We start from the raw sequence: 24,872 nt of genomic DNA on the forward strand, positions 1-24,872 counted from the left end.
ATCATAATGGTCCCTTCTGACCTTAAAGTCTGTGAGTCTACGAAACGTGGAATAAACGATTCCAGAGTTCTGAGCACCACCGTGTCCTCATGGAACAAGCAGTAAGGTTCCTGCATAGATAAGGCCACAGCTCCAACACTCATGTGGCAGACATGATGGCTATCAGAAAGCACGTAATGATAGACAAACAGAATGCTGATGCTGGTGTTAGTGGTTTGAAGAGATGACTTGTTAGGGCTTTCAGCACAAGCAACAGGTTCTTGGAAAAAGCAGCCTGACCACTAATTTAGTTAATCGGATTGCTCTAAGAAATCTGCCTACCTGTAGGTTCTCTACCAGACCACAGGCTCTGTGCTACAAACCAACTTTTAAACACTCACTTGTGGCTCCACAATAATGGAAGAAGGTCCAGAATCTTCTGGAATCTTTCTAGGGATGGGCAGATCTTTGCTATCAAGGTATCTATGTCCATTCCTAAGTAAGGTATTTTTGGTGGATGGAGTCAAGAGGCTTTTCTTAACATTGGTAACAAAAAAGTGTACCTGCAGATTAAGTCAAGGACATGGCTGCATGTGTTAATGAAGGAGATGGAGCTTTGATCAAGATGTCATCCAGGATTCCAGAAAGGGATACCAGTGGATAACCTGAGATGAGAGTCTGGCTGATTGCCACTAACTTCTTTGCAAAGACTCTGGGGGCTGTGGACGGGCCAAATGGGAACATCCAGTACAGATAATGCTTCCTGCCATAAACAAACCTTAGAAATCTGCAGTTCTACAATCTGATAGAAATATGGAAGAATGTATCTGTCAGGTACACAGAAGCCAGAAGAATCCCCAAGACAGGGATGTCAGGGTCTCCATTCAAAACTTTGTTTTCTTTATCCACCTGTTGAACCTTTTAAGGACAGGAATGGCTCAGATTCCCGCCATGTGCTTCTGAGGGAATACTTTCAATTGCTTCCATATCTAAAAGACAAGACATCTCATTCTGGATCAGATTGCACTTTATAGGGTTGTGGGAGATGGGGGAAATGGATGAATATGGAGGGGGGGAGCCCTGGCTCACTATCCCCTTACTAGGGTGACCAGATGTCCCGATTTTATAGGGACAGTCCCGATTTTTTGGTCTTTTTCTTACACAGGCTCCTATTACCCCCCACTCCCATCCCGATTCTTCACATTTGCTGTCTAGTCACCCTACCCCTTACCCACCTGTCTGTAGTCAATGCAACCCACTCCTCCAGGAAACAGGAAATTCTGCCTGCTCTCTAGCTTCAGCTCTGGGCACAGGCCTATGTGGTCTCTGTCAGAAAGAGGCTTTGGAAAGGGTGGTGTTCCCTTTGGGCTTTCCCCCAAAGCCCAGTTCCACAGCTCTCCTTTGAAGAATCTGCTCTGCCTTCTCTGGTACATCTGAGAGGATGAAGGCCAAAAGCATCCTCTCTGTCCGATGGCAAGTCTGTATTCTCTACTGGAAGCAGTAAATAGCACCAGGAAAGACTGATTCGATTTTTCCACATGGTTTGCCACTGCCCTGTCTAGCTTTTCCCTGAAAAGAAGGGAGTCTGTAAACTTGGCAGAGCACAGAACGTGCTTTGAGTGGGTATCCATTTTCCAAGGATGGAGAGGTAGGTGGTTCCTGGTTACTGAGCTGGAAACCATGGCTCTGGCTCGGAACCTCATTGTACCCCTTAAGGCCTCACCTATGAATGCTGTTGCCAGGGAAACTATTTAAAATAGAGCCAAAGTCAGGGTGATCTCTACCCTTTATTGCCCTGAGATCTTTCAGCCAGGAGAGATCACAGCCCCAGGAACTAACTGAGTTACGGACAGAAGACTGGGTCTACAGCCTGGGTACAACTCACTATCTGCCAAGCCCAGGAAAGTGGTCTCACAAATGGAGAACCATTTCGATTTTGTTTGGCACTTTTTGGGCTGCTCTGTTCATGCCTGATAAGTGCAGAGGAGCCAGCAGGGAAGACACTGTAGCAGAGGAGCAGGGTGGGTTAAGTCACCACCTGTAAACCGAACCAGGAAGGAGGAAAGGGAGAACACTGCTCTCCATTCCCAAAATTGCCAAAAAGCTCTCCAAAGAAAATAGGCAGGAGAGACAGAATTACTGTCCACATGCTGCCATGGAGGCAGAGAATCTGGTGGCAAGTGGAGAACAGGAGAGTGGCCAGAGCACGAGGCACCAGGACTTTGATCCACCTTCAGTAACTGCAGAGAGAAGAGGAAGAGCCTAGACATTGAGAATTGTGGGAGATGCTGGGCTGCAGAAATTGTGCACATGTTTGTAACTGACCGCACTGAACATTATCTTCAGCTAAAAGTTACGGAATTCTTGATTAATCTTGTTTATGTTTCTGAACGCAAAAGCGCTACATTAACACACACTTTGAATGCTTGATGTTTTAACTGGTAGCCATAATGCAATATGATTGAACTTAGGAATTTTTTGTAGTACAATAACCATAACTGAACAGGATTTTTATCTACTATTTGATTCATTACAACAGGTTACAAAAGAAAGAATGATTCTGCATTATTCAATATATACAAAGCTAAATACTTGTTTATGTCAATTACTTGCCAATCTATTTGGCTTTAGTCACTACACATTCTATACAAGTTTTCACAAATACCATGAAATATGTACTTTTCGTGTAGCAAATATGTATACTTTAAAAGCATTTAAACAGGGAGATATCTCTAGTGGAGAAAGCAAGAGCTTTAACCATTAAAAGGGTGAATGAAGCCAGAAGAAATATGTTTAAGTATTTGAAAGAGTTGCACTTGAAAAGTCTGAGAAAGAAAAATGTCACCTCTGCTCGCTGTTCAAATACTTCAGGGCGATCTGGTTCCAGACTAATTACTCTGCTCAGCTCATACAGGGCAAGCTCAGCATTGTTTATGTCCTTAAAAAGAGAAATTAAACCCTATAAGCAGCCAGTTCATGCTTTATTATTATAGTAACTGACCTTAGAGAGTTACACTAATAATTTTTAAGGACAAAAGTCAAAAGACAATCAATAAACAATAACCTCTAGTCATCAAAATACTTCAATATCATTTCTAATAGGGATAAGATGCTTTATACTGCAAGTATTAACTGAACAAGCTGTTTGTATACTAAAACTCAATAACTAAAGGGACTCCTTTTATCCATATGCAACATCTGCAATATTTTGCAAACAGACCCCTCAGTGTTTCATCTTCACTTACTGGAGTTGCACTGCAAATATTCTTTATACAATAAGCATTATGTTTTAGTGCTCAAAATCTCTTCACCAAGAATTGTGGTACTACGAAGTGCATTTTGTCAGCTAATATAAAGCTATGTCACACTCCCTTGAAACCAAAAAAAACATGAGGCTCTACAACATGTACCATAAAACAGTTTTGTCTGATTCAGTGTACACTACTTTTTTTTTCTTGCCAAGTAAAGCAGTCCCAGCAGAAACAGCTACAGCCACATAAATGTGACTGGAGTTTCTTCTCTTCCGTGATATCACAAGCTCCTCCTGACACTACTTTCCAAGAATGGAGAAAAGCTTTTTCCGGAAGAACAAATTAGCAATTCATTAGCTGCATCAGCCAGAAAGGCCAAAGCTGTGTTTCATAATTAAGGACTTTCAAAAATCAAGCTAACTGAAAGACATCTGTATCTCCAATAACCTAGCTGAACCATGACAAAACTAGCTGCAGAGTCTACACAGATATTGTAAATATCTGGTTCATATGGCCTCCTCTTTTTATCCCACAAGTCTCTGGAGAAAATATTTCCTTAGGCCTTGTCTACACTAAACTTTTCCCTAAAGTTTACCACCATTATCACTACTGATTCACCTGCAAGAATGATGGGAACTGTGTGGAACCACTAGTGCTTTAAACCAGTGTCATCTAGACCTTTTGATGATCTGGGTTAGAAAATATGGTGGCATTCCCAGTACTTCCCCTACCTATCTAAAGGTTTTGCAGTACTGCCACGCATTATCCTAGTACCGGAGTAACTTACACATAAAATAGATTGGCAAAGTCCATATCAGACTTTATAGCTTCTTTGGCTCTTCTGCTGTTTTGGGCTAGAGAAACTCTACTTGAGAAAAAGGTTTTGTTTTGTTTTTGTTGGTTGGTTCATTTGTTTGAGTTTTTGGGGAAGGGAAGGAATTTTGAGTGACCTGGAGCTTTTGCCTGAACCTTTTGCCCATCTTTAGAATCAAGTCAGGAAAAAAAAAAAACTTCAAAATATTTCTCACAGAAGCCATCATTTGTGGAGTAGACCTTTTTTTAATCAGCTGCCAAAACCAGAGAACTCTTTGCTGAGACAGAAATGAATGTGAAGATCACAGAAAGTAAGTACCTGTCAACATTCTTTAGCACACAGTGGTTCTGCACAATGGGATTTTCCACTGAGTCAACCAATTAATCTGGAGTGGAGGAAGTCACAATTCTAAAAGCCAATTTCAGCTTCCTGACAGGATCTGGATACGTTAATTACACTACATAAAACAAAGGGCTATTTTTTTAATCCATTTTTCCTTACTAATTTTTTTTAATCATTAATAGCCAACTCTTCAAACTCTGGATCACTGTGTTGGTCTTTGCCTAGTGATCTTTATATTACAAACTGCTTTGACAATGGTCCAATCAGGTGCTATTGTGTTAAACAAGAAAGGCTCTGTATAGTTCACATACTTATTATTTAACAAAAATAAAATAAATAAATAAATAAATAAATAAAATTAAATTATTCACGTTAATACCACTGAGGACTTGAATCCAAGAATGGGGTATGTATTTAGGGATGACCCCCAGGAGGAAGGGGAGCAACAGACACCATAGAATATAAATAAGACAATTCAAAGAATACAAAATAGAAGCTGCTTGAAACAGCCCAAACAGTAATGCCATCAAGAGCATCTCACTGTATGTTTGCTAAACAAAGTAGCTGGTCCCCCTCTACTACTTATTCTTCAGGGATCTCCATGAGGTTATGCGCGCACACACACACACACCCCAAGATTTTGATGCCTGACAAGTATGATCCCCAGTCATAAAGCATCTTCAGATAAGAGGAAGAGGATGTTTCAGAGAAAACATTAATAGCATGACAATACATACTGAAAGCCTTTGGGACTGTATATATGTTTAATAAATTCTAGTTGATTTAGCTCCTGTAACCTCTTACAGTTTGTAGGCAAGTACTTCTGACAATCATTTAAATTATTAAATACTCACATGTAGTCCTTTTTTCCCATATGCTATCCCTCGTCCATAAATAGCACTAACTAGCTCTGGATCTTCCTATTCAGAGCAAAACACAAGTAAAACAATCTTTAAAAAAATTAGAGTAGGTGAATCGAAGGTGTCTTTCTTCAGCTGCCTACTTTTACTTAATGTTCAGTGTTCAATATTAGCAGGCCTTAGTCATGGTCTCCAGGTAAAAAACACAAAAGATTATTATAACCCATCATCACCATAAGCTCATAACTTGCAATTTATGAGCTGAAAATGTCCATGTTTCATCTCTGCCTACGGAGGAATTACTTGGAAAATGAGTAAAACATCTTCACCAAATCTGAGTAGAGTTACTGAGGAGAAACCTCTTTTCTCATGGTAAAAATAATTCTAACCACACAGTTTTTTTTAAATTAAAGCTATAGCAAAAATACCTGATATTAAAATGTGGCATGGGCAGTCATCAGCAAATCAACACACAGGTAACTTTTGTGCTCATTTTTTCTATTTCAGAGATTCTCACACCATAGGACATACGGCGCTGTGGTCAGCCAAGTGCCAAGGCCAAGGCAGGGCAACAGAGAGGAGAGCGCACACAGAATTCTCAGTGGTTGCAGGGGTGGGGAAGAAGCACAGTCCCATCCTGGTGCTCTTCCCCTCCTCCTCTCCCTGATTACTGGGGACTCCCTGCATGCTCTCCCTGCTGCTGCCCTGGATAACTAGCCAGCTGCAGCTTTCTATATTTTAGATCTTCTAGAGCAGTGATTCTCAAACTTTCGTACTGGTGACACCTTCCATATAGCAAGCCCCTGAGTGTGACCCCCCATATAAATTAAAAACACTTTTTAATATATTTAACACCACTATAAATGCTGGAGGCAAAGCGGGGTTTGGGATGGAGGCTGACAGCTCACAACCCCGCCATGTAATAACCTCATGACTCCCTGAAGCATCCCAACCCCCAGTTTGAGAACCTCTGTTCTAGAGCCTGCAGGAGCAAGAGGCTCTGGGCAGGGGGAGGAGGCAAGTAGCCCTGGGCTGATCCATGCCATGGGATCCTCCAAGAATAGAGCCAGCGAGGTCCTGCTACTGCCTTGGGGGGGGGCTGCCCCCTCCCCCAGGTGGCCTGGTCCACACCTAAAACTTAGATTGATCTAGCTACATCACTCAGGGGTGTGAAAGATTTTGCATGCTGAGCACCATAGCTAGGTCAACCTAACTCCCAGTCGACAAAAGGACTTCAGCCACCATCTCTCAGAGAGGTGTATTACCTACATAGATGAAAAACCTGCTGTTGATGTGGAAACTGTCTACCCTACAGAGGCATAGCTGCAGTGACACAGCTGTGTCACTGTAGCAGCTGTAGTGCAAACATACCCTCACTGTACACATAAACACATATGCCATTAGAAAAAAAAAAGAGTTAAAAAAACATAGCAGGATGCTATTACATTACAACACAGTACTTTTTAATGCCATTTTATAGCCTACCCATAATGTATTTTATATCTGTACTGGCTCAAAGGCCTATGCTTCAGTCAATTAGACCATCTTGTCCATAAGGATACATATTTATAAATCAAGTGTGACTAATCTATGGTACCCTTTTAAAAAAATTGTCAGCCGGCCATTAAACAATCTGAATGATAAAATAATACGGAGTCTACTGCATCCAATCAGAAAAATAACATTTTGCTTAAATATTACAGCAGCCAAGTTCTTAACTGAGAACCCAGTATTAACCTGGGATGGAGTCTGGTTTATAACATGGAGCTCCCATAATGCCAGTGCCACATGTGAGGTTATTCTGCTAGTGAGTTACTGGCAATATGATAATTGTAACCAAGAATGAGATTTTTTTTTTTTTTTTTACTACATTCTAATACACTAAGAAGTCCTAATCAAGTGAACTTTTAGGAAACTGAACTGTGCAAAATAAAGTATGTTTTTTGTTCTTTTGTAGCTATTCTTTCTAAAAAGTAAGTTGGCTTACATTTTACACCTCTACACCGATATAACGTGGTCCTCGGGAGACAAAAATAAATAAATAAATAAATAGAAATCTCACCATGTTATAGATGAGACCGCATTATATCAAACTTGCTTTGGCCTCCCCATTCCTTGTCCGCCCCTCCAGAGACCCCCGGCCCTAATCACCTCCAGGACTCCACCCAACCCCCCTACCCCCTGACTGCTCCGACCCCTATCTACCCCCACCCCCCTGTACCCTGACAGGCACTCACCGGCAGTGGTGGGAAGCGGAGCAGCGTGGCCCCAGCCCGCTCCACTCTGCCACCTCCCAGCCACGGTGCTCTGCTTCCCGCTGCCAGTGAGTGCAGGGAGGTTGGGGAAAGAATGCCCCCTCCCCCACGGCAGGAAGCAGAGCGACGCAGCCCCAGCCCGCTCCGTTCTCCTTGCCCTATCCCCAACTGTGTCGCTGAGGGGTGGCTGAGGAAAGGTTCTGCACTCACTTGCCTGGTGGGAGACGGAGCAACACGGCTGCGAGCTGGTGGAGTGGAGCTGGCTGGGGCTGGGCTGTTCTGCTTCCCACCACCAGTGAGTGCGAGGAGGTTAGGGAAAGGATGCCCTCCGCACTCACATGCCCCATGGGAAGTGGAGCAACACGGCTAGGAGGTGGCAGAGTGGAGTGGGCTGGGGCCGCGTCGCTCCGCTTCACGCTGCCAGTGAGGTTAGGGAAAGGACATCCCCCATACTCACCTGTGGCAGAAAGCGGAGCGCTGAGGCTGGGAGTTGGCGGAGTGGAGCAGGCTGGGGCTGAGCAGCTCCGCTTCTGCCACTGCTGGTGAGCGGGGGGGAGAAATCCCTTCCCCCAAGCCTCCCCCCACCCCTCCTGAGCGACACAGCTGGGGCCAGAGCGAGGGAAGCAGAGTGGGCTGCTCCCGGCCCCTCACTAATCCCCGAGGCCACTCTGGGACTGCGGGGCCCCCAAAAGTGCCCTCTCACAGCTCCTGTGCCCCAGACCCTGGGGGCAGGGAAGCCCCTGACTGCCCCCGCCCCCCCCCAAGACCCTTTGCCCTGGCCTGGCACCCTTAACATGCTGCTCAGAGCAGCGTGTCAGAGCTTTACCACCTTGAATGCGAACCCGCCTTATATTGGGTCATGTTATAGTGGGGTAGAGGTGTACTCATTTATTAGGAGACTGGGGTAATGAGATTTTTTTTAAAACCTCATTTATCCATTGTATTCTTTTTCACATCTGATAGCAGAATCTCTCCAATTTAAGTCCTGGGATTTATTAAGAGTTATGTATTTTATCTGCTTTGTCAGCCTCAAATGCTATAATGGTTCTAAGATCGAATTTTATAACAATATGTATTTTATACAAACCAATTTCCTCAGTGATTGATTTCAAGGTTCATCATCTTTAAGTTTAAAATTACAAAACTAGAACAAGCAAACAGTTACCTGTAGCATTGTTGAAAAATGTCTTATTGCTTCATCATATAGGCCGCTGCCAATCAACACGTAGGCAATTGCTGGCAAAGCAAGATTACAAATATTAAAATAAAAACAACACAGATAACGTGTCAGTTTTTCAAATATTCTAAAATGTGGTCATATTTAACAAAATGTAAATTAAGTATCTTACTGTAAATCACTTAGCACAAGGGGATCCCAATCCCAAATATAGCCGTTAGATGCTATCAGTTATAGGCAGGGCTAGTAGCCTAGGAGCCAGAGGGACATGCCGATTGCTTCCGGGAGCTGCACGGAGCCAGGGCATGTAGGGAGCCTGCCCTAGCCCCGCTGCGCTGCCACTGGACTTTTATCAGCCTATTAAAATATCCCAGATTGCTTTCAATAGCCACTGGGAGATGGATGCAGATTCTGGTAGACTCCTGGCCTATCCGGGATGGTTGGCAACCCTAGGTTGGGGGCAGAGAAGAGAAACTAGGACTAGCTGAGCAAGGATAGCTGGAGTGTAAGACGGAGGGGAGGCTGGTACTGACTGGACAAGGAGGATGGGAGCTGGTGAGGGAAACAGGGACGGGGAAATACAGATCAGATGAGGAATCAGAAGAGACTGGGACTGGCTGGACAAAGAATGGGACTAGGAACCAGCATCAGGGGAATGGGAGATGAGCTGACAATGAACTGGGGTGCAGAAGGAGAACTGGGACTGGTTAGGGTAAGGGTACGCAATAGGCAGAATGGGGGCCAAATCAGGACCACCAGATGCTTTAGAATAGACTGAATTTTTAAAACAAAAAACTTATCATTGTTATTATTTTTGTATTATTTTCTCTGGAGTCTGGACCTTGACAAAAAATAATTGATTACCCCTGGGTTAGGGAAAGAGTCTGGGACAAGGAGCCAGGAGACTAGGACTGATATAACCTTAATTCTGTCATTTCCTAACTTTAGAGTGCTTGACTTTGAAATCTTAACATTCCAGCAAGTGAGTTACTAATATGAACAACAGGATGGTTAAAGCACAGTATAGGGAGTCAGCAGACCTGGCTTCTATTCTGTCTCTGACGCAGGTTTATTATGTATAATAGGGAAGTCACTTAGGGATTATTTTTGAAAGGTTCTGAGTGCCTGCAGCTCCACAAAAATAGACGTGGGTGCTCAGAACATCTGAAAATCAGGCACCTAACCTTCCTATTTCAGTTACCTTATGTGTAAAATTTTCTCCATATCATAAAAAGATATTGTGAGGCTAGATTTATTAGCCATCAAAGAACAGTTTGAAATCCTCAGATGGTAGACATTATTACACATGGATTAGTTGAATTTTTGCTTATTATTAAGTGTTGATGTGGTCAGTGCAGAATAAGATACAAAGGCAGACCCTGTCCTATGGAGCTTGGAGTCTAGACGATACACAAGATAGGTCCACACTGGGAGATACTGATGATGATAGGTTAGAAAGTAGAGGGCTTTTGTTGTGGCTTTTCCTAATCCTGTCTTCTGCACTTGTATAAAGTTGGGGCATGTGGACAATGTTATTTTCTTTTTGAAGTGCAATACCTGCCCTCCACAGCTTAGGGTCTAGTATAAAGAGTAGTCCACAGTATTTCAACTGCAAATACTTACCTAAAACAATACTTCACATGAGAGGCTACTGTTTTTTTTCCCCTCACTTGTTTACTCAGCAGTGGTACGTCATGTATCTTGGAGAAGATTGCAAAACTTCTTAGAATGGTTTAGATAACTTACCTTTTATAGTTATATTGGAGAAAAAGTCTCAACCTATGGCAATATTTATGCTGCAAGTATCAGGGATGAAAATTTTATATTTATGATAAAACACTTTTAGTAGGTCTTCTAAATAGGTCTGGCAGTAAGCTCTTCAATAAAGTTTAAGAGCCAAAACCTGCTCTTGGATACACAGATGCAACTTCTACTGAAGATAACGGGAACTGCATGTGCCCATCAAATTGCAGAATTTGGCTGTAGTAGCCTAAGGTACAAGTTTGTTTGTTTGTTTGTTCAGAACATCTTATAATCGCAGCGATTAAGACAGCTAAAAGTTATCAGAAACTTTTTTGTGAGTGTGCTAGTTTACCTTGACAGCTGTATTGCTAAAAGGAGTTACCAAGGCTTTATTTTTCAAGCATCAGAAGAGTTATTAATAGAAACTCAACATGTTAAGTTTATTTTAGGATGCAGTACTTGGTGGAGAGGTATGGCAGACATAGGCTTTCAGTAAAATATTTGGTTTTGGGACAGTCCAGCTAAGTTTATCACAGGAGGAGTCAGAAAAAGACAGTAGGAATTCAGGCTACTTCTCAATTTCTAAATAATCCTTTAGTAAGCAAGATGAAAGCAATAGTTTTGTTAAGGTTATCTACATTTATCACAAAACTCATTTTTCTAACATGTTCATCTATCACCATGACATAAATACCTAGAATACGTAGTATATTTTTCAGTGAGTTTAGTGTTTGTGAAATGTGCTGGATATATATCCTTAGGGAACAATGACCCATTTATCCACAGAACAGGTAGAGATTGAATACAGATTTTCCCATGCCAATATTTCCCAACCCTGACTTGGAGGGATCATTTCTAGGGACAAGAGAACCATTCTTCAGCCTATTCAACCCTTGGCATCTCAGCTGAGATTGCCAACAAAGGTGCTAATTAACAGCAATCACGATGTTTTCTGTCATGAATAACCTGTCTTTTGCAAAGCAAACACATTCAGGTGACATTGCTGATGTAAAGGAAAGAAAAACTACTCATACAGGTGGACAGTGCTGTCATTGTGGGGAGACATTTCTTAATTTTGTCCTGGGAATTGGTTTAGGAGGGGGCCTAACCCAACCTGCACTACTATTAACATGTCTGCACTGAGCAGAGTGAAGTGTTTGTTTATACTATGTAGGGATATGCCTTTGTATATATATAAAAATCTTCACTATGCATACACCACATGAGAATCAGTCAGCAGGTGAGGCTGCACACAGTATTGCTGCAGTATGTGGAGTGAAAGGGACCCAATGGCAACTAGAAACGCTCCTTGCATTTTCTTCATTTATCCTCCTTCTCTGCCAGATTCTTAAATCTACTTCATTAGCCATCATTCATATGGTATTACAATCATTCCCAAGGTAATAAACTATTGTCACATAAGGGTAGACTGATAACTGAAATACACTAGTTTTGTGGAAAAGAGAAGGATTGGGGAAAGGAGCAAAACAATGAAAAGACACTGCCTAGAATGTTGTAGGCGATATGAGCAGCCCACATTTTAAGAAGTCCCGACACAATTCACATTTCTTCCCCTAAGGTTTACTGGAGCAGAATAAGCACAAATACAAGGACCTTGGCTCAGAAAAATACCAGACATCTAGGAAACTCCTAAGAAGACGCTCCCAAAAAGATCTACCTGAAGGAGGAGTAGGGCAGGTAGGATGACAGGCCATGGAGCCAAACATGGGAATGGAGTTCCTTTGACATTGCTTCCTGGGCTCCCATGTGGCAAATGCTGAACCACTTGGAGGGGCTGAAGATTTACTGCTAGACTAAGGAAGTCTCCAACCTTCCTCAAAATTCTCCCACGAACCTTCCCCCTACCAGACAGAGACCAAGCTGAAGCGAGAGAGAGAAAATGGCAAACAATTTAAAAAAAAAACTAAAAAACCTCAGCAGCACAGGGTTCCCTCAGATACCTGTTTAGAAGATACCTGCCTCTCAGCACAGAAGCAGAAGACTGTAGAGCAATGTCACAGCAGTTCACCAGGTGCACTTCTAGAGGGTGCCAACAAGTAGACAGCACAGAGAAAGAAATCCATAAGAACCTCCCACCTGCCTATCAGACTTAGAAAAGGTAGGAAAAACAGCAGTTCCAAGCTCCATGGAGCAGCAAGTTCACCTGAGAGAAGACTTCTCTCAAACATCCAGAAAAATCTTAAGTTATCAGCCATGACAGGAAAGAGAGAGTAGGAAGAGTTCATGGGTGTTAAACAGGGTTTGGGAAAATATTTTATTAACATTTGCATGACCAAATGAACGGTGAAATGTCCCACTGTGCAGAGTAGAAAGAAGTACTACGGGGAAAAAAGGTACATGATGCTCTTTCCACATAATTAAAAACAAAAGGCTGAAATTTTATTGTGAAAGGAGTGATAAAAGTGATACTAAAGCATCCATCAGAATTACCAACTATAATGTTACAGTATCAAAACATTGTGCCTCTGAGTGGCATCTAGAACCACCCCATAAACCTTATATAATTATCTTACCCAAATCTTCATTTGTGTTGTCATTATCAGAGGCAAATGGGAATCGTTTTTGTTCCGCAAGTGACTTTGCTTGGCTCTGTAAAACATTATGGTTTTAACGTTTAACTGACAGTAACAAAAAAAAATCCTACGAAATCAGAATTTGGCATTGACAATTTAAGGCTTAAATCCTTAAAAGAACATCTGACATCAATGTAACTACTACTATTAAAGCAAAATCCATGATATAACAAAACTGAAAAAAGGCACTAAAATTTATTCCTAACGTTTTGTGAGGGGATAAACTGTTTTTCAGATATCACTGCTATCCTCTGATACTACAGCCAACTTAACATACCAGATGAAAGTACATACCCGTAGGACAAATCAAAAAATATAAAACAATGTCCTTACTATAGTATACATCCCATTTTAACTTGAATTATGGGAATGTCCCTAAGCAACGTATTACATAGTGGAACGGAAGTTTTACCCTTTGTCCAGTGAGAAGAAAGAGTGAAGGACTACAAAACAAATACATAAGAAAACAGACCCAATAATAAAAGGACAGAAGTTTCATTAAGATTTGTTTTTTTTAAATCTGGCATTGTTAATCTCGTCACTACTACATGCCTTTACAATTAAAACATATATACTGGAATTGCAGAGAAAGTAGGGACCACAAAAGCAGATTTGCCTGGAAAAATCTTTTTTCAGAAAATGTATCTGCAGAACAGGATAATATGAAAATGAAGTGTACAAGGAGATGTCCAAACAAGTATAAACACCTTTGATTCACACAGAGAACTCTCACTGATTCCTTGAGTCTTGCCTAGAACTCCCATTGCAGTTTAGGGCCACAATGATGCTTTTCTCAAACCGTGATGCAAACATACCTCTTATGGATCAAGTTTAAATGAAGTATGTGATGTTTGGGCCAGTAATCTTTACTAATTTAATTCAAGTGCATTTTTAAGTGGTTTAGTTCCTTTTATGTCAAAGCTGTAGAGAAGAAAGGGTGCCAAATGATCTAAAGATCTTGTACCTGATCCTTGCTGGAGTAAACTGGCATAACCGAGTGTCAATAAGTTAAGTCAATTTACATCAGCTGTGGATCTGGTCTCATGTTTCTTCTCCCAAATGTAGATCATAGAAGTTATTAGATAGCTTCATTAATATGTTAGCTACCTCATTATTTAGGAGTTGTACATATTATATCCCTCACACACCATTCAGAGCAACACATGTCTAGTAAACGGGTCATGTCTGGCCACCTTGAAAACAGAAATGGTAAATGACAGAACACTGCTGATTGAACTGTTGCAACATGGACCCAGATTAGGATCTTGCTGCAGATATATCAGAATCCTTTATTTTGGAGATGGATTATGTCCACTGTCATGTAATTACAGATTACATTTACAAAGAGAACTATACAATTACTACCAAATAAACAAAAAAGATGGACCTCCAAAGTTACCAACTCTCTACTTGATATCTTTAAATGTCTATTATAAAAGTCTTCGCCTCTCTGCCCACAATAACTGTATACACCAAGGAGTCCCAACTCTTGCCAGCATCAAGATATGCTCACATTATGCCAGTTGTCAGAACTTCAAGGATAAATCTGCCATGTTTTGCCACAACGTAAGTATACAGTGCAGCAAACACCACACAAAACAACTGAAGGCATTTAAGTGGACTATAGGAGCAAAACTGTAGCCAGAAGTAGCTGTAGCTGAACAATCAATCCAAAAGACTTTGTACTACTGTCTCCAATTTTTCTTGTTGAAGTCAATGCAGCTAAATCTTTGGCTGAGAGAAATTTAAGGCATATTAATTCTAAAAGAATCAAAGAAACGTGGGCAACATTTTTAGTACCAAAAGCAAATCCCACTGTACAGAGGACACACAATCCTGAAGCTCTTGATCAGTCAGTCTGACTTTTTTGGTTTGTCCTGCATGCTTGTACACCACCTAGCACGACGGGGCCTGATCCTGACTGGGGCCTTTGGGCATTACTACAAGATTAATGTTTTACTTATTTGTAACCACATTTACATTGATAAATTTTAAAAAAACTTACAAAAAAAAAGATGATGAAGAATTTAACCAAAGTTGGGTGAAAGATTTTTGCTACTGAAGTAAATGCTACCCATATTTAGATTACTGCTCATCTAAATTATTCTAAGGGAAGTATCATACACTGGATGCACTCAAGAATTTAAATATAACAGCTCATTTGATAAAGACTTTCCAAAAGTGAGTTATGTCAAGAAGCAAGTGAAAGACAGGTCTGATCTTCCTTATTTCTCTCTCACTTCCGTTTTCTTCTGCTGCTTTAGATGTCCCTCTCTCACCATGTCTTCAACTTCATTCCTATTTTTTCCTCTCCAGCAAAAGGCTTCAGCCTTGTTCTTGTCCCCTTCAAGACAAGCACAGAATTGTTACATTAAAAAGTTTCACTCCACAGTGCATCTGAATAATGGGCACTAATGGATAAGGCAGCAATTCTGTCATGCAGGTCGCAGAAGTCACGGATTCCGTGACTTTCTGCAACCTCCATGACTTTCGCAGATGCAATGGTGGGTGTGGCTGATCCCAGTGCCAGCCGCACCAGGTGCTGCTCAGGCGGTCCCAGGGCAGCTGGCTCTGGGGAGCCCTCGAGCAGCGGTCCCACCAGCCGCACCGAACACTGCTCAGGCAGCTCGGTACAGCTGGCCCCAGTGAGCACCTGAGCAGCGGTCCCAGGAGCAGCCCTGAGGAGGGTCCCAGGAGCAGCCCCAGAGGCTGTCCCAGGGTCAGCTGCATCAGCCGCTGTTTGGGCAGCTGGCCCTGAGGAAGGTCTGAGTAGTGGTACCACAGGCAGTCTCGGGGCAAGCTGCACTGGTCCCTGCTCGGGCGGCTGGCCCGGTGGAAGCACCCAAGCAGCAGTCCCAGGTGCAGCCCCGGGGAGCACCCAAGCAACGGTCCCCAGGGCCTAGGAGCAGGTGTGGCTTCGGCCCCACAGCAGCAGTGTCCTGGGGCCCCCAGAGCTACAGGAGCTGCTAAGTTTTAGTCAGAGGTATTTATATAATAAAACTAATCGACAGGTCATGGGCTGTGAATGTTTGTTTACCGCCCGTAACCGGTCCATGACCTTTACTAAAAATACCTGTAACTAAATCTTAGCCTCACTAATGGAATGATCCACACCCTAGAACAAACATTGCCTAAACTACACAAGAGAGCCACTGCCCAATACATGCTAGAGCCATAGTACTGGCTGGAAGAAAAATCTTTTCCAGAAACTGTTAGCATTCTTCAAATGCCAATATATACTGGTTACCTTTGGTGAAAAAAAAAAAAAATCTTCAGAGGAAAGCAAATCAATAGTGACCGATACTTAATTGGGGTTTTATTGACAGGAATATCAGTTTCTTTATTGCAATAATTCCCTATCCACCGAGACTGGCATTTCTTATTGAAAAGGCTATAATTCTGATATAGTCTCTGTATTATTGTTTCAGTTTCTGGAATCTGATGCCTCAGTTATGATAAGATTGGTATGGTTTCTTTGTTATACAAGATTGGAATCAACAACAGGATCAAGTGTAATAATATTTCAATTGTTATCTCAACTAGGAAATTAGAGCTACACTAAACACCCTGATACAGTTAGAAATCCAAACTGCTGGTAATCATTTTTGGATTTCACTATTATGTTTAAGGTACATTTACAAAAGAATACTTTTCAGGGCTAGAGTGTCAATGGCAGTTAGTGAATGAACTAAAAGATTTTGTTCATAGAAAATCCATCATACAAAATCCGTAAAAAGAACAGGAGTACTTGTGGCACCTTAGAGACTAACAAATTTATTTGAGCGTAAGATGCATATGATCGAACATATGAGAAGAATTTATATATATATATATATATATATATATATATATTACACACACACACACACACACACAGAGAGACAAGATGCCATACCAGCTCTAAGAGGCTGATTAATTAAGATGACCTGTTATCAGCAGGAAAAAAACTTTTGTAGTGATAATCAAGATGATCATGAGTCCAGATGATGAAGATGTCATCAATGTAGCGCAAGCAGAGTAGGGGCGTTAAGGGGATGAGAGCTAAGGAAGCGTTGTTCTAAGTTGGCCATGAAAATGTTGTCATATTGTGGGGCCATGTGGGTGCCCATAGCAGTGCCACTGACTTGAAGGTAAGATGACCTGTTATCAGATATATAATGAATTAGCTTCTTAGAGCTGGTATGGCATCTTCTCTGTATGTATATATATACTCTTCTTATATGTTCCATTCTATGCATCCGATGAAGTGGGCTGTCGCTCATGAAAGCTTATGCTCAAATAAATTTGTTAGTCTCTAAGGTGCCACAAGTACTCCTGGAAATACTAGGTCAATCAGGAGATTTGACCAAATAAATAACTGCTGTGGTGACAGAACAAAGAATTAGTCTAAGAACTGTAATGGGCAATTTGCACTACATAGGAGAGTTCAGCTTTTTTTGTTTTTAAAATTACCCCAAGAGTGATTGCTTCCAACTGAGATAGTCTTCTCAGGCCATGGCTACACTTACAGTTCTGCAGCGCTGGTAGTTACAGCTGTGTTCATACAGCTGTGTAGGACCAGCGCCGCAGTGTGGCCACATCTGCAGCACTTGCAGCGCTGTTGGGAGTGGTGCATTGTGGGCAGCTATCCCACAGAGCACCTCGTCCCATTTTGGCGCTGTGGCTTGTGGGAAGGGGACGGAAGGTGCGGGTCTTTCCGCTTCCTGTTCCAACACCCCGTGGTGCTTTGCTACACATTCCGAGCAGTTTGGCGGCATTGTGAGTCTGCAGCGCGATTTCTGTTACAAATGGAGCCTGAGCTGCTGAGGACCTTGCTGATGAATGTTGCCAGCACATCACGCATGGCAGTGGAGCTATTCCTTCAGCTGCAAAGTGACAGTGAGGAGTCAGACGATGATATTGATTTGCCTGACGCTGAAGACAGTAAATTGCTTGTGGCAGTAACAGACATGCTCAGCACCGTGGAACAGCGCCTTTGGGCTCGGGAAACGAGCACTGAGTGGTGGGATCACATCGTTCTGCAAGCCTGGGATGACGAGCAGTGGCTGTAGAACTTTCGGATGAGAAAAGCCACTTTCATGGGACTGTGTGCTGAGCTCGCCCCTACCCTGCGGCGCAGGGACACGAGATTGAGAGTTGCCCTGACTGTGGAGAAGCGGGTGGCTATTGCAATCTGGAAGCTAGCAACTCCAGACAGCTACCGATTGGTGGCGAACCAGTTTGGAGTGGGAAAATCCACCATTGGAATAGTGCTGATGCAAGTTTGCACAGCCATTAATCGCACCTTGCTAAGAAGAACTGTGACTCTGGGGAACGTGCAGGACATTGTGGATGGCTTTGCACAAATGGGTTTCCCTAACTGTGGAGGGGCAATAGATGGGACGCATATTCCTATTCTGGCACCACCCCACCTGGCATCAGAGTACGTTAATCGCAAGGGGTATTCCTCCGTGGTTCTCCAAGCGCTTGTGGATCACCGTGGGCGTTTCACTGACATTTACTCAGGATGGCCTTGAAAGGTGCAGGATGCACACATCTTTCGGAACAGTGCCCTGTTCAGGAAGCTGATGGCCGGGACTTTTTTCCCAGACCGCAAGATCACAGTAGGGGACGTCGAAATGCCCACTGTGATCCTTGGAGACCCCGCTTACCCCTTAATGCCATGGCTCATGAAACCGTATACAGGGAAGCTTGACAGGAGCAAGGACCGGTTCAACTACAGGCTGAGCCGGTGCAGAATGACTGTGGAGTGTGCTTTTGGCCGTTTGAAAGCCCACTGGCGTTGTCTTTATGGGAAGCTAGATTTGGGGGAAAGCAGCATCTCCGCTGTTATATCCGCGTGCTGTACCCTCCATAATATTTGTGAAGGGAAGGGTGAAAGATTCAGTGAGGAATGGACCTCCGAGGTTCGACAACTAGAGGCTGAATTTGCACAGCCAGAGAGCAGGGCTACTAGAGAGGCCCAGCAAAGGGCTTCAAGGATTAGGGATGCCTTAAGGGAGCAATTTGATGCTGAGAGCCAACAGTAATGTTTGGTGCCTTTGCTGTGCTCGTTTTTCCCTTGGGGTACAGTATCCACCACTTTCTGCAATAATAAAAACTATTGTAAAAGCCATGAAATCCTTTATTCAAAATACAGTACATAAAAGGGCAGGGGGGTAGGGTGGTGGACTGTACATTCAGAGGTTTGAATATGTCCTGTTTGGATTGCTGTTCAATGTCTGCTGGACTTCAGGATTAATATGCTGCAGCATCATGGGGGTGGAGCGCACAGGGTAAGGATTGTAGTTATCAGGGCTGGTAGGTGATCGTACAGGTGTTGGGGGCAGCTGGGGGTAGTAAGAAACAGGCTGCTGGAGAAGGGTGTTTTGTGCAAATACTGGGGAACAAGAAAGAGAGCTTTGGGAGGGGTGTGGGTTACCACGGTACAGATCTGCCTGCATGGCTATGAGAGACTGGAAAGAGTCAGTTTGGCGAGCCAGGAGGCTTATCAACTGCTTCGAGGTTTTTCTGGTAGCCAATTCCTTTCTCCTGCTTTCTGTTTGCCTCCACTCATGCATTTTCTCTCTCCATTCCTGCGTCTTCCTACTTTCTCTGGCGTACTGATTCATAACTGCTTTGATCAATTCTTCTTTTGATTTTCGCGCAAGCGACGGGCAGGCGGTGATCCGGCTGCATTATTCAAGGTCACTTAAAAAAACATAGATAGAAACATGTAATACACAGAGGCTACATTGTTTATTATCACACAGTGAAGGAGTTTGTAGACTTTTTGTAGCATCATTCCCATATACCTAACATAGCACAGAGAGGCCACGGAAGCAAAGGCATGGCGAGCAATGGGGTGAGTGTTTCTGCCCCGACTTCACCTGGGAAGGGGAACTGCCTGATGGCTCACTGGGGTTTCTCTGCACTGGGTAGAGGAGGGAGCTGGGGGCCTGCACAGGGGACAGGAGGGAACAGGAAGCTGGCGACCTGCAAGGGGGGGGGGGGGCCGCGAAGCTGCCGACCTGTGGGGGGGGGGGGGGGAGGACGGGACGCTGCCGACCTGCACTGAGAAGTATCCCTACATTCTCAACAGGGTTTCCTACTGCCAGATATATCACTGCTGTGTGTTACCTGGGAAGAGAGGGAGGGTCTTCTACAGCAATGTGGATTCCGCCCTGGTCCCTATGCAGCTTGCCTGTGTGCAGCAATGGTCCCCCCACCCCTCGCGGCACAGTGGCTCGGACGAGTTAGCCTGACCGGGACAAGGACCACGGTGGCTCTCCCTATAAACTTGCGCAAGCACATTGCCCATGCTCTGGCTGCAAGTTTTCAAGAGATTACCGAGGCCGATTACAGAGACGTGATAGTGCAAATCAGTGGGCTATTCCACATTTAGGCATGCACGCAGGCAGCCATAACCCAAACCCTCCTCCCCCAAAACATAAAATCTGCTTACCCGGAACACGCTCCTCTGCTTCTTCTTCACCAGCAACTTCCCGCTGCTGCGACTGGCTAGCCTCCTCCTGGCTTGAGAAGAGCTCCTGGCTGCATGCCTCCTGGGACTCTGGGGTGTCTCCCTCCACCCCAGTAGCCTCACTCTCCGCTTCCTCTACACCCTCCCCCACTTCTCCCTGCTCTGAACTCTCCATCGTGCTCCTCCGATTGGGAGTGGGGTCACAGCCAAGTATGGCATCCAGCTCCTTGTAAAAACGGCAGGTCGTGGGTGCAGCTCCTGAGCGGCGATTTCCCTCACGGGCTTTGCAATAGGCACTGCGCAGCTCCTTTATTTTGACCCTGCACTGCAACGCGTCCCGTTCATGGCCCCTTAGCAGCAAGGACTTTGATATCTGCCCATAGGTAACATAATTTCTCCGGCTGGAGCGCAGCTGTGATTGCACAGCTTCCTCACCCCAAACACTGATGAGGTCCTGCAGCTTGGAACTGTTCCATGCTGGGGCTCGTTTCGGGCGTGGAGGCATGGTCGCTGATTGATTGGTTGATTGATTGCACTCCACACCTGGCTGAGCAAACAGGAAGGGGATTTTTAAAATTCCCGGGGCATTTAAAGGGGGGGGTCAGCTGAGCCTAGGGCAGTGGAGTGTGAAACGATTACCAGAGTGGCTGAAAAGGTATGCTGGGATACCTCCTTATACCCCGGAGGCCAATAAAAGCGCTGGTGGTGTCCACACTTGCTGACCAGGGCTGCATCATCAGCGCTGGAATCGCTACACCCGAGGCAGACCAGGTGTACTGCCAGCGCTGCAACCAGGGAGTTGCAGCGCTGGCTCTGCTTTGTAAGTGTGGCCACATCTTGAGTTGCAGCGCTGTAACCCCCTCACCAGCGCTGCAACTCTCCAGTGTAGCCAAGCCCTCAGAGTGCATGTTTACACAGGCTATGACCAATTATTTTTTACAACAGTTTCTCCTGTGAACACACACACCATGACACTATCTCTCGCTGATATACTACAGAAATAAGAGATTCCACAAAGTCAGTGACCATTATACAACATTGAGATCGTATATCCTTGTAAAGGCGCACGGCCGGGGCTCGACCCTCCCTAGGGAGGAGGGAAGCCACACTGGCCTCGATACACATCGTCTACGGCAGCCCCTTTCTTCAGGGCTGAGCTACGCTACACAATTGCTCAGGGCCCCGGCCTTCTGCTATAGGGTGAGGCAACAAATACAAAGTTATAGAGGCTCAGATCCTCTTGGCTCAGGGCTGAGCAACAATAGTTCAGGCAGCTCGAGCCCTTTGGGGAAGGATCGAGCAGTGGCACAGTAAAAGGGGGACCAGCCCTTGGTTCAGGCGAGGCACCAAACACACAGTTACTAAGGCTCAGACCCTCGTGGCTCAGGGTCGAGCAGTCAGTCGCTGGACTTGATGGCCTCCTTAGGCAGGGGAGAGGGGGATTCTGCCACCCAGGTACGGGTGGCAGGGGGAACGCAGGCCCACCCACTCCACTGCGTTCCAGCCCGGGGCCCTAGTAGCGGCTATCACCGCTAACAGTCAGTGAGGTTCCTGACTGCAACACACTGACATGGGTTCAGGTACACTTGCAGCCTGACTGGGGTCGGCTGCCCCCGGGCTACTTCCAATCTCCCCCTCTGGGTCTACCTGTTCTGTGGCATCGGCCCCTGGGAAGTCCAGTAGCATGGGCCCCTCCTGGCTGGGGCTGGGTGGTAGATCCGGCAGTACCTCTGGGAAGTCCGGCCAGGCTTGCTCCTCGGGGTAACAGCAGGGACGGGGCGACTCCGGCAGTCCCTCCTCGTAGTGGGCGCGGGGAAACTCCGGCAGCTCCTCGTCGTAGCAGGCGCGGGGAAGCTCCGGCCAGTCCAGGCAACTGCCCTGGGCCTCAGGAGCCTCCCAGCCACGAGCACCTTCTGGCAGGTGTGCTTCCAACGGCGGCTGGGCTCCAACTGAGCGCCGCCAGCCGGCTTTTATACTTCTGGGTAGCCTCCTGATCCTCTGAGGGGCGGGTCCAGTGCCCTGTGGCCCTGCCCCTTCCGGCGCTCGACCCTCCCTGGGGAGGAAGGGAGCCACACCGCCCTGCTACAATCCTCTAAAACTACTCTGATCTTTAATAAAAAGTTGGGTAGCCAGCATTATTGTTATAAAACACTGATTTTTTTTTTTTAAATCTTGAAACTGTCCCTTCAGAATTCTCTGTGTAATGATAGTAGATGATGACACTTGCAATATAACAAAATATGATGTACAGTGACTGAATTGATTAGGAGACAGGTAATGGGATACATAACTTCTTCCTTTTACACTGCCAGTTAATAGTGGCCATTCTGTAGTAACTTACATTAGTTACTGATAGAGTCCTACATTAAATGCTCTTGTGGTGTCAGACCAGGTCCTGGCACCTTTGACAGTCTCAGAAGCAGAAGATTCGCTATGAAGAGCGTGCACTAATCCATCACTTCCAGAGGCAGCATTTCTTGAAAAGAGTTGAGACATATTAACAGAGTGCAAATAAGCAGTGCACGGGCCTGGTGGTAGCATTAGTTCCATGGGTAGATGTCCTAAGTATCCAAAGTTGTCAATCTACTATCTTTCATGAGTACTTTTCTTGTGTAGTATATTGATCCAAGAGCAGGTGGCCATAGAAGCAAACGATTGGTACAAATTCCCTCTACATAGAACTAATTTGTAGTGCAGGATAAATATGAAATTAAAGAATTTAAAATTAGCTTACGTTTGGTTAAGAAAATGTGTGTGTTATAAAGATAGGCCCTGACTAGCAAGTAAAGGAAGGCCTTGAAAATAATGAGTTATAAGGCTAGAAGGAATGAGGTAGGGAGGCTGTCTGGTTCAAAGAATATCTAATACAATACAGGGAAGTTTCTAAAAAGAAGGCCTCTGACCAACAGGTGTGACTTCACATGGTTTTAAATAAGACAAAAGGAAACTGTCTTAAAAGGAGCCAACAAACTTTCCCATCCCACATACCAGTGTTATCTTAAACGTAAAGGTTCCGGAGTAGCAGCCATGTTAGTCTGTATCCACAAAAAGAACAAGGAATATTTGTGGCACCTCAGAGACTAACAAATTTATTTGAACATAAGCTTTCTTGTTACTCTCTAAGGTGCCACAAGTACTCCTTATTCTTTTTTCTTAAAAGTAAAACATATGTGGACCCAGCTGCAATAGAAAAACTGTTGGTCAGCAAGGAGGAGGAGAGGAAAGGCCTTGGGAAGAAAATCTTATTTGGATTAAGACTGGAATGAAGGGTGAATTGTCTCAAATTGTTTTTTAGAGGAAGTCAATAATTGGCGATGACATAATTTATGTGCGACAGGTTGGACCCCTTGGGAAGCTACCCGCTGAGATACTAGAGTCTACCTGTTCTGCCAGCATGGGTCCCCTTTAACCTGTCTTGGTGAGCCAGACTCTAAAAACCTCCTCTAACACACACACAGGCAGGTCTACACCCAGCTGCAGATCAGCTCTGGGGAGACTCAGTTTAAGGGACTTGCTCCAGCACTCAGATGTCCACCTTCCTTGGGGTGGAGACCCAAAGAGATATTATGAAATTGCCTCCCTCCTTCCCCTCACAATGCAGAGAGAAGTGTGCAAGCTTCCCCTCACCCTACCCCAGTTAGAAAATTACAGAAACTAGATTTAATAATAAACAAAATAAATTGTATTAACTATAAAAGGCAGGATTTTTAGTAGTAAAAAGGGAAACAGAACAAAGTAAATTACTCAGTAAATGAAATCAAACACGCAAACTAAGCTAGTTTCACTAAAGAAATTGGTTACAGCTAGTATTTCTCACCCTAGATATTGTTGCAGGCAGTTTGCAAAGTTTCTGTGGTTCACAGTTCCAGCTAAATTCCTTTTTAGACTGGACCCCTGTCTCAGTCTGAACTCTCCATCTTGCCTTCCCTTTTGCAGTCTTTCTTCTCGGGCAGAAGGCCAGGGAGAGGAGTCCTGTTTGCCTTCCTCCCCACCCTTAAAGGGATTTACATACAGTGGGAATCCTTTGTTTCTCAAACTTGACCGCCCTCTCCCCTTCCCTTACAGTGGAAATTTACAAGTCCTCCCAGGTAATGTTTAGCATCAGGTGACAAGACCACCTGACTCTGTAGTATCACAGCCTCCATGAGTCAGTGGCAGTACGGAGTGTCCACAGGAATGTCAAGCTTTTCAAAGCTCATTGTCCTTGCTGATGAGTCATCAGCCCTGTTTGTCTTTTCCATTGTTGCACCTGAAGTGTTAGCAGTGGGCGTCACCCAAAGTAGCATAGTAGGAATACAGATACATAATCAATATTCCTAACTTCAGATACAGAAATGATACAGGCATACAAATTGGATAATCGCATTCAATAAATCATAACCTTTCTAATGATAT

General features: G+C 44.2%; 1 protein-coding gene across 5 annotated transcripts in view; it reads right to left on the reverse strand.

Moving 5' to 3' along the window:
- Window positions 1-24,872, reverse strand: part of TTC13 (tetratricopeptide repeat domain 13) — an 81,013-nt gene that overhangs the window by 48,400 nt on the left and 7,741 nt on the right. For 3 of the 5 annotated variants that reach the window (XM_050949045.1, XM_050949044.1, XM_050949046.1), the window contains exons 3-6: window positions 12,956-13,031; window positions 8,667-8,737; window positions 5,241-5,306; window positions 2,825-2,917 (exon numbers count right to left, since the gene is read on the reverse strand). In XM_050949045.1, the coding sequence (XP_050805002.1) occupies window positions 2,825-2,917; window positions 5,241-5,306; window positions 8,667-8,737; window positions 12,956-13,031 (306 nt within the window). The remainder of the gene's footprint in view (window positions 1-2,824; window positions 2,918-5,240; window positions 5,307-8,666; window positions 8,738-12,955; window positions 13,032-24,872) is intronic. The other 2 variants (XM_050949047.1, XM_050949048.1) reach the window with 2 other exon arrangements.

Source organism: Gopherus flavomarginatus, chromosome 4, assembly GCF_025201925.1.
Source record: "Gopherus flavomarginatus isolate rGopFla2 chromosome 4, rGopFla2.mat.asm, whole genome shotgun sequence".
NCBI classification, from domain to species: domain Eukaryota; kingdom Metazoa; phylum Chordata; order Testudines; family Testudinidae; genus Gopherus; species Gopherus flavomarginatus.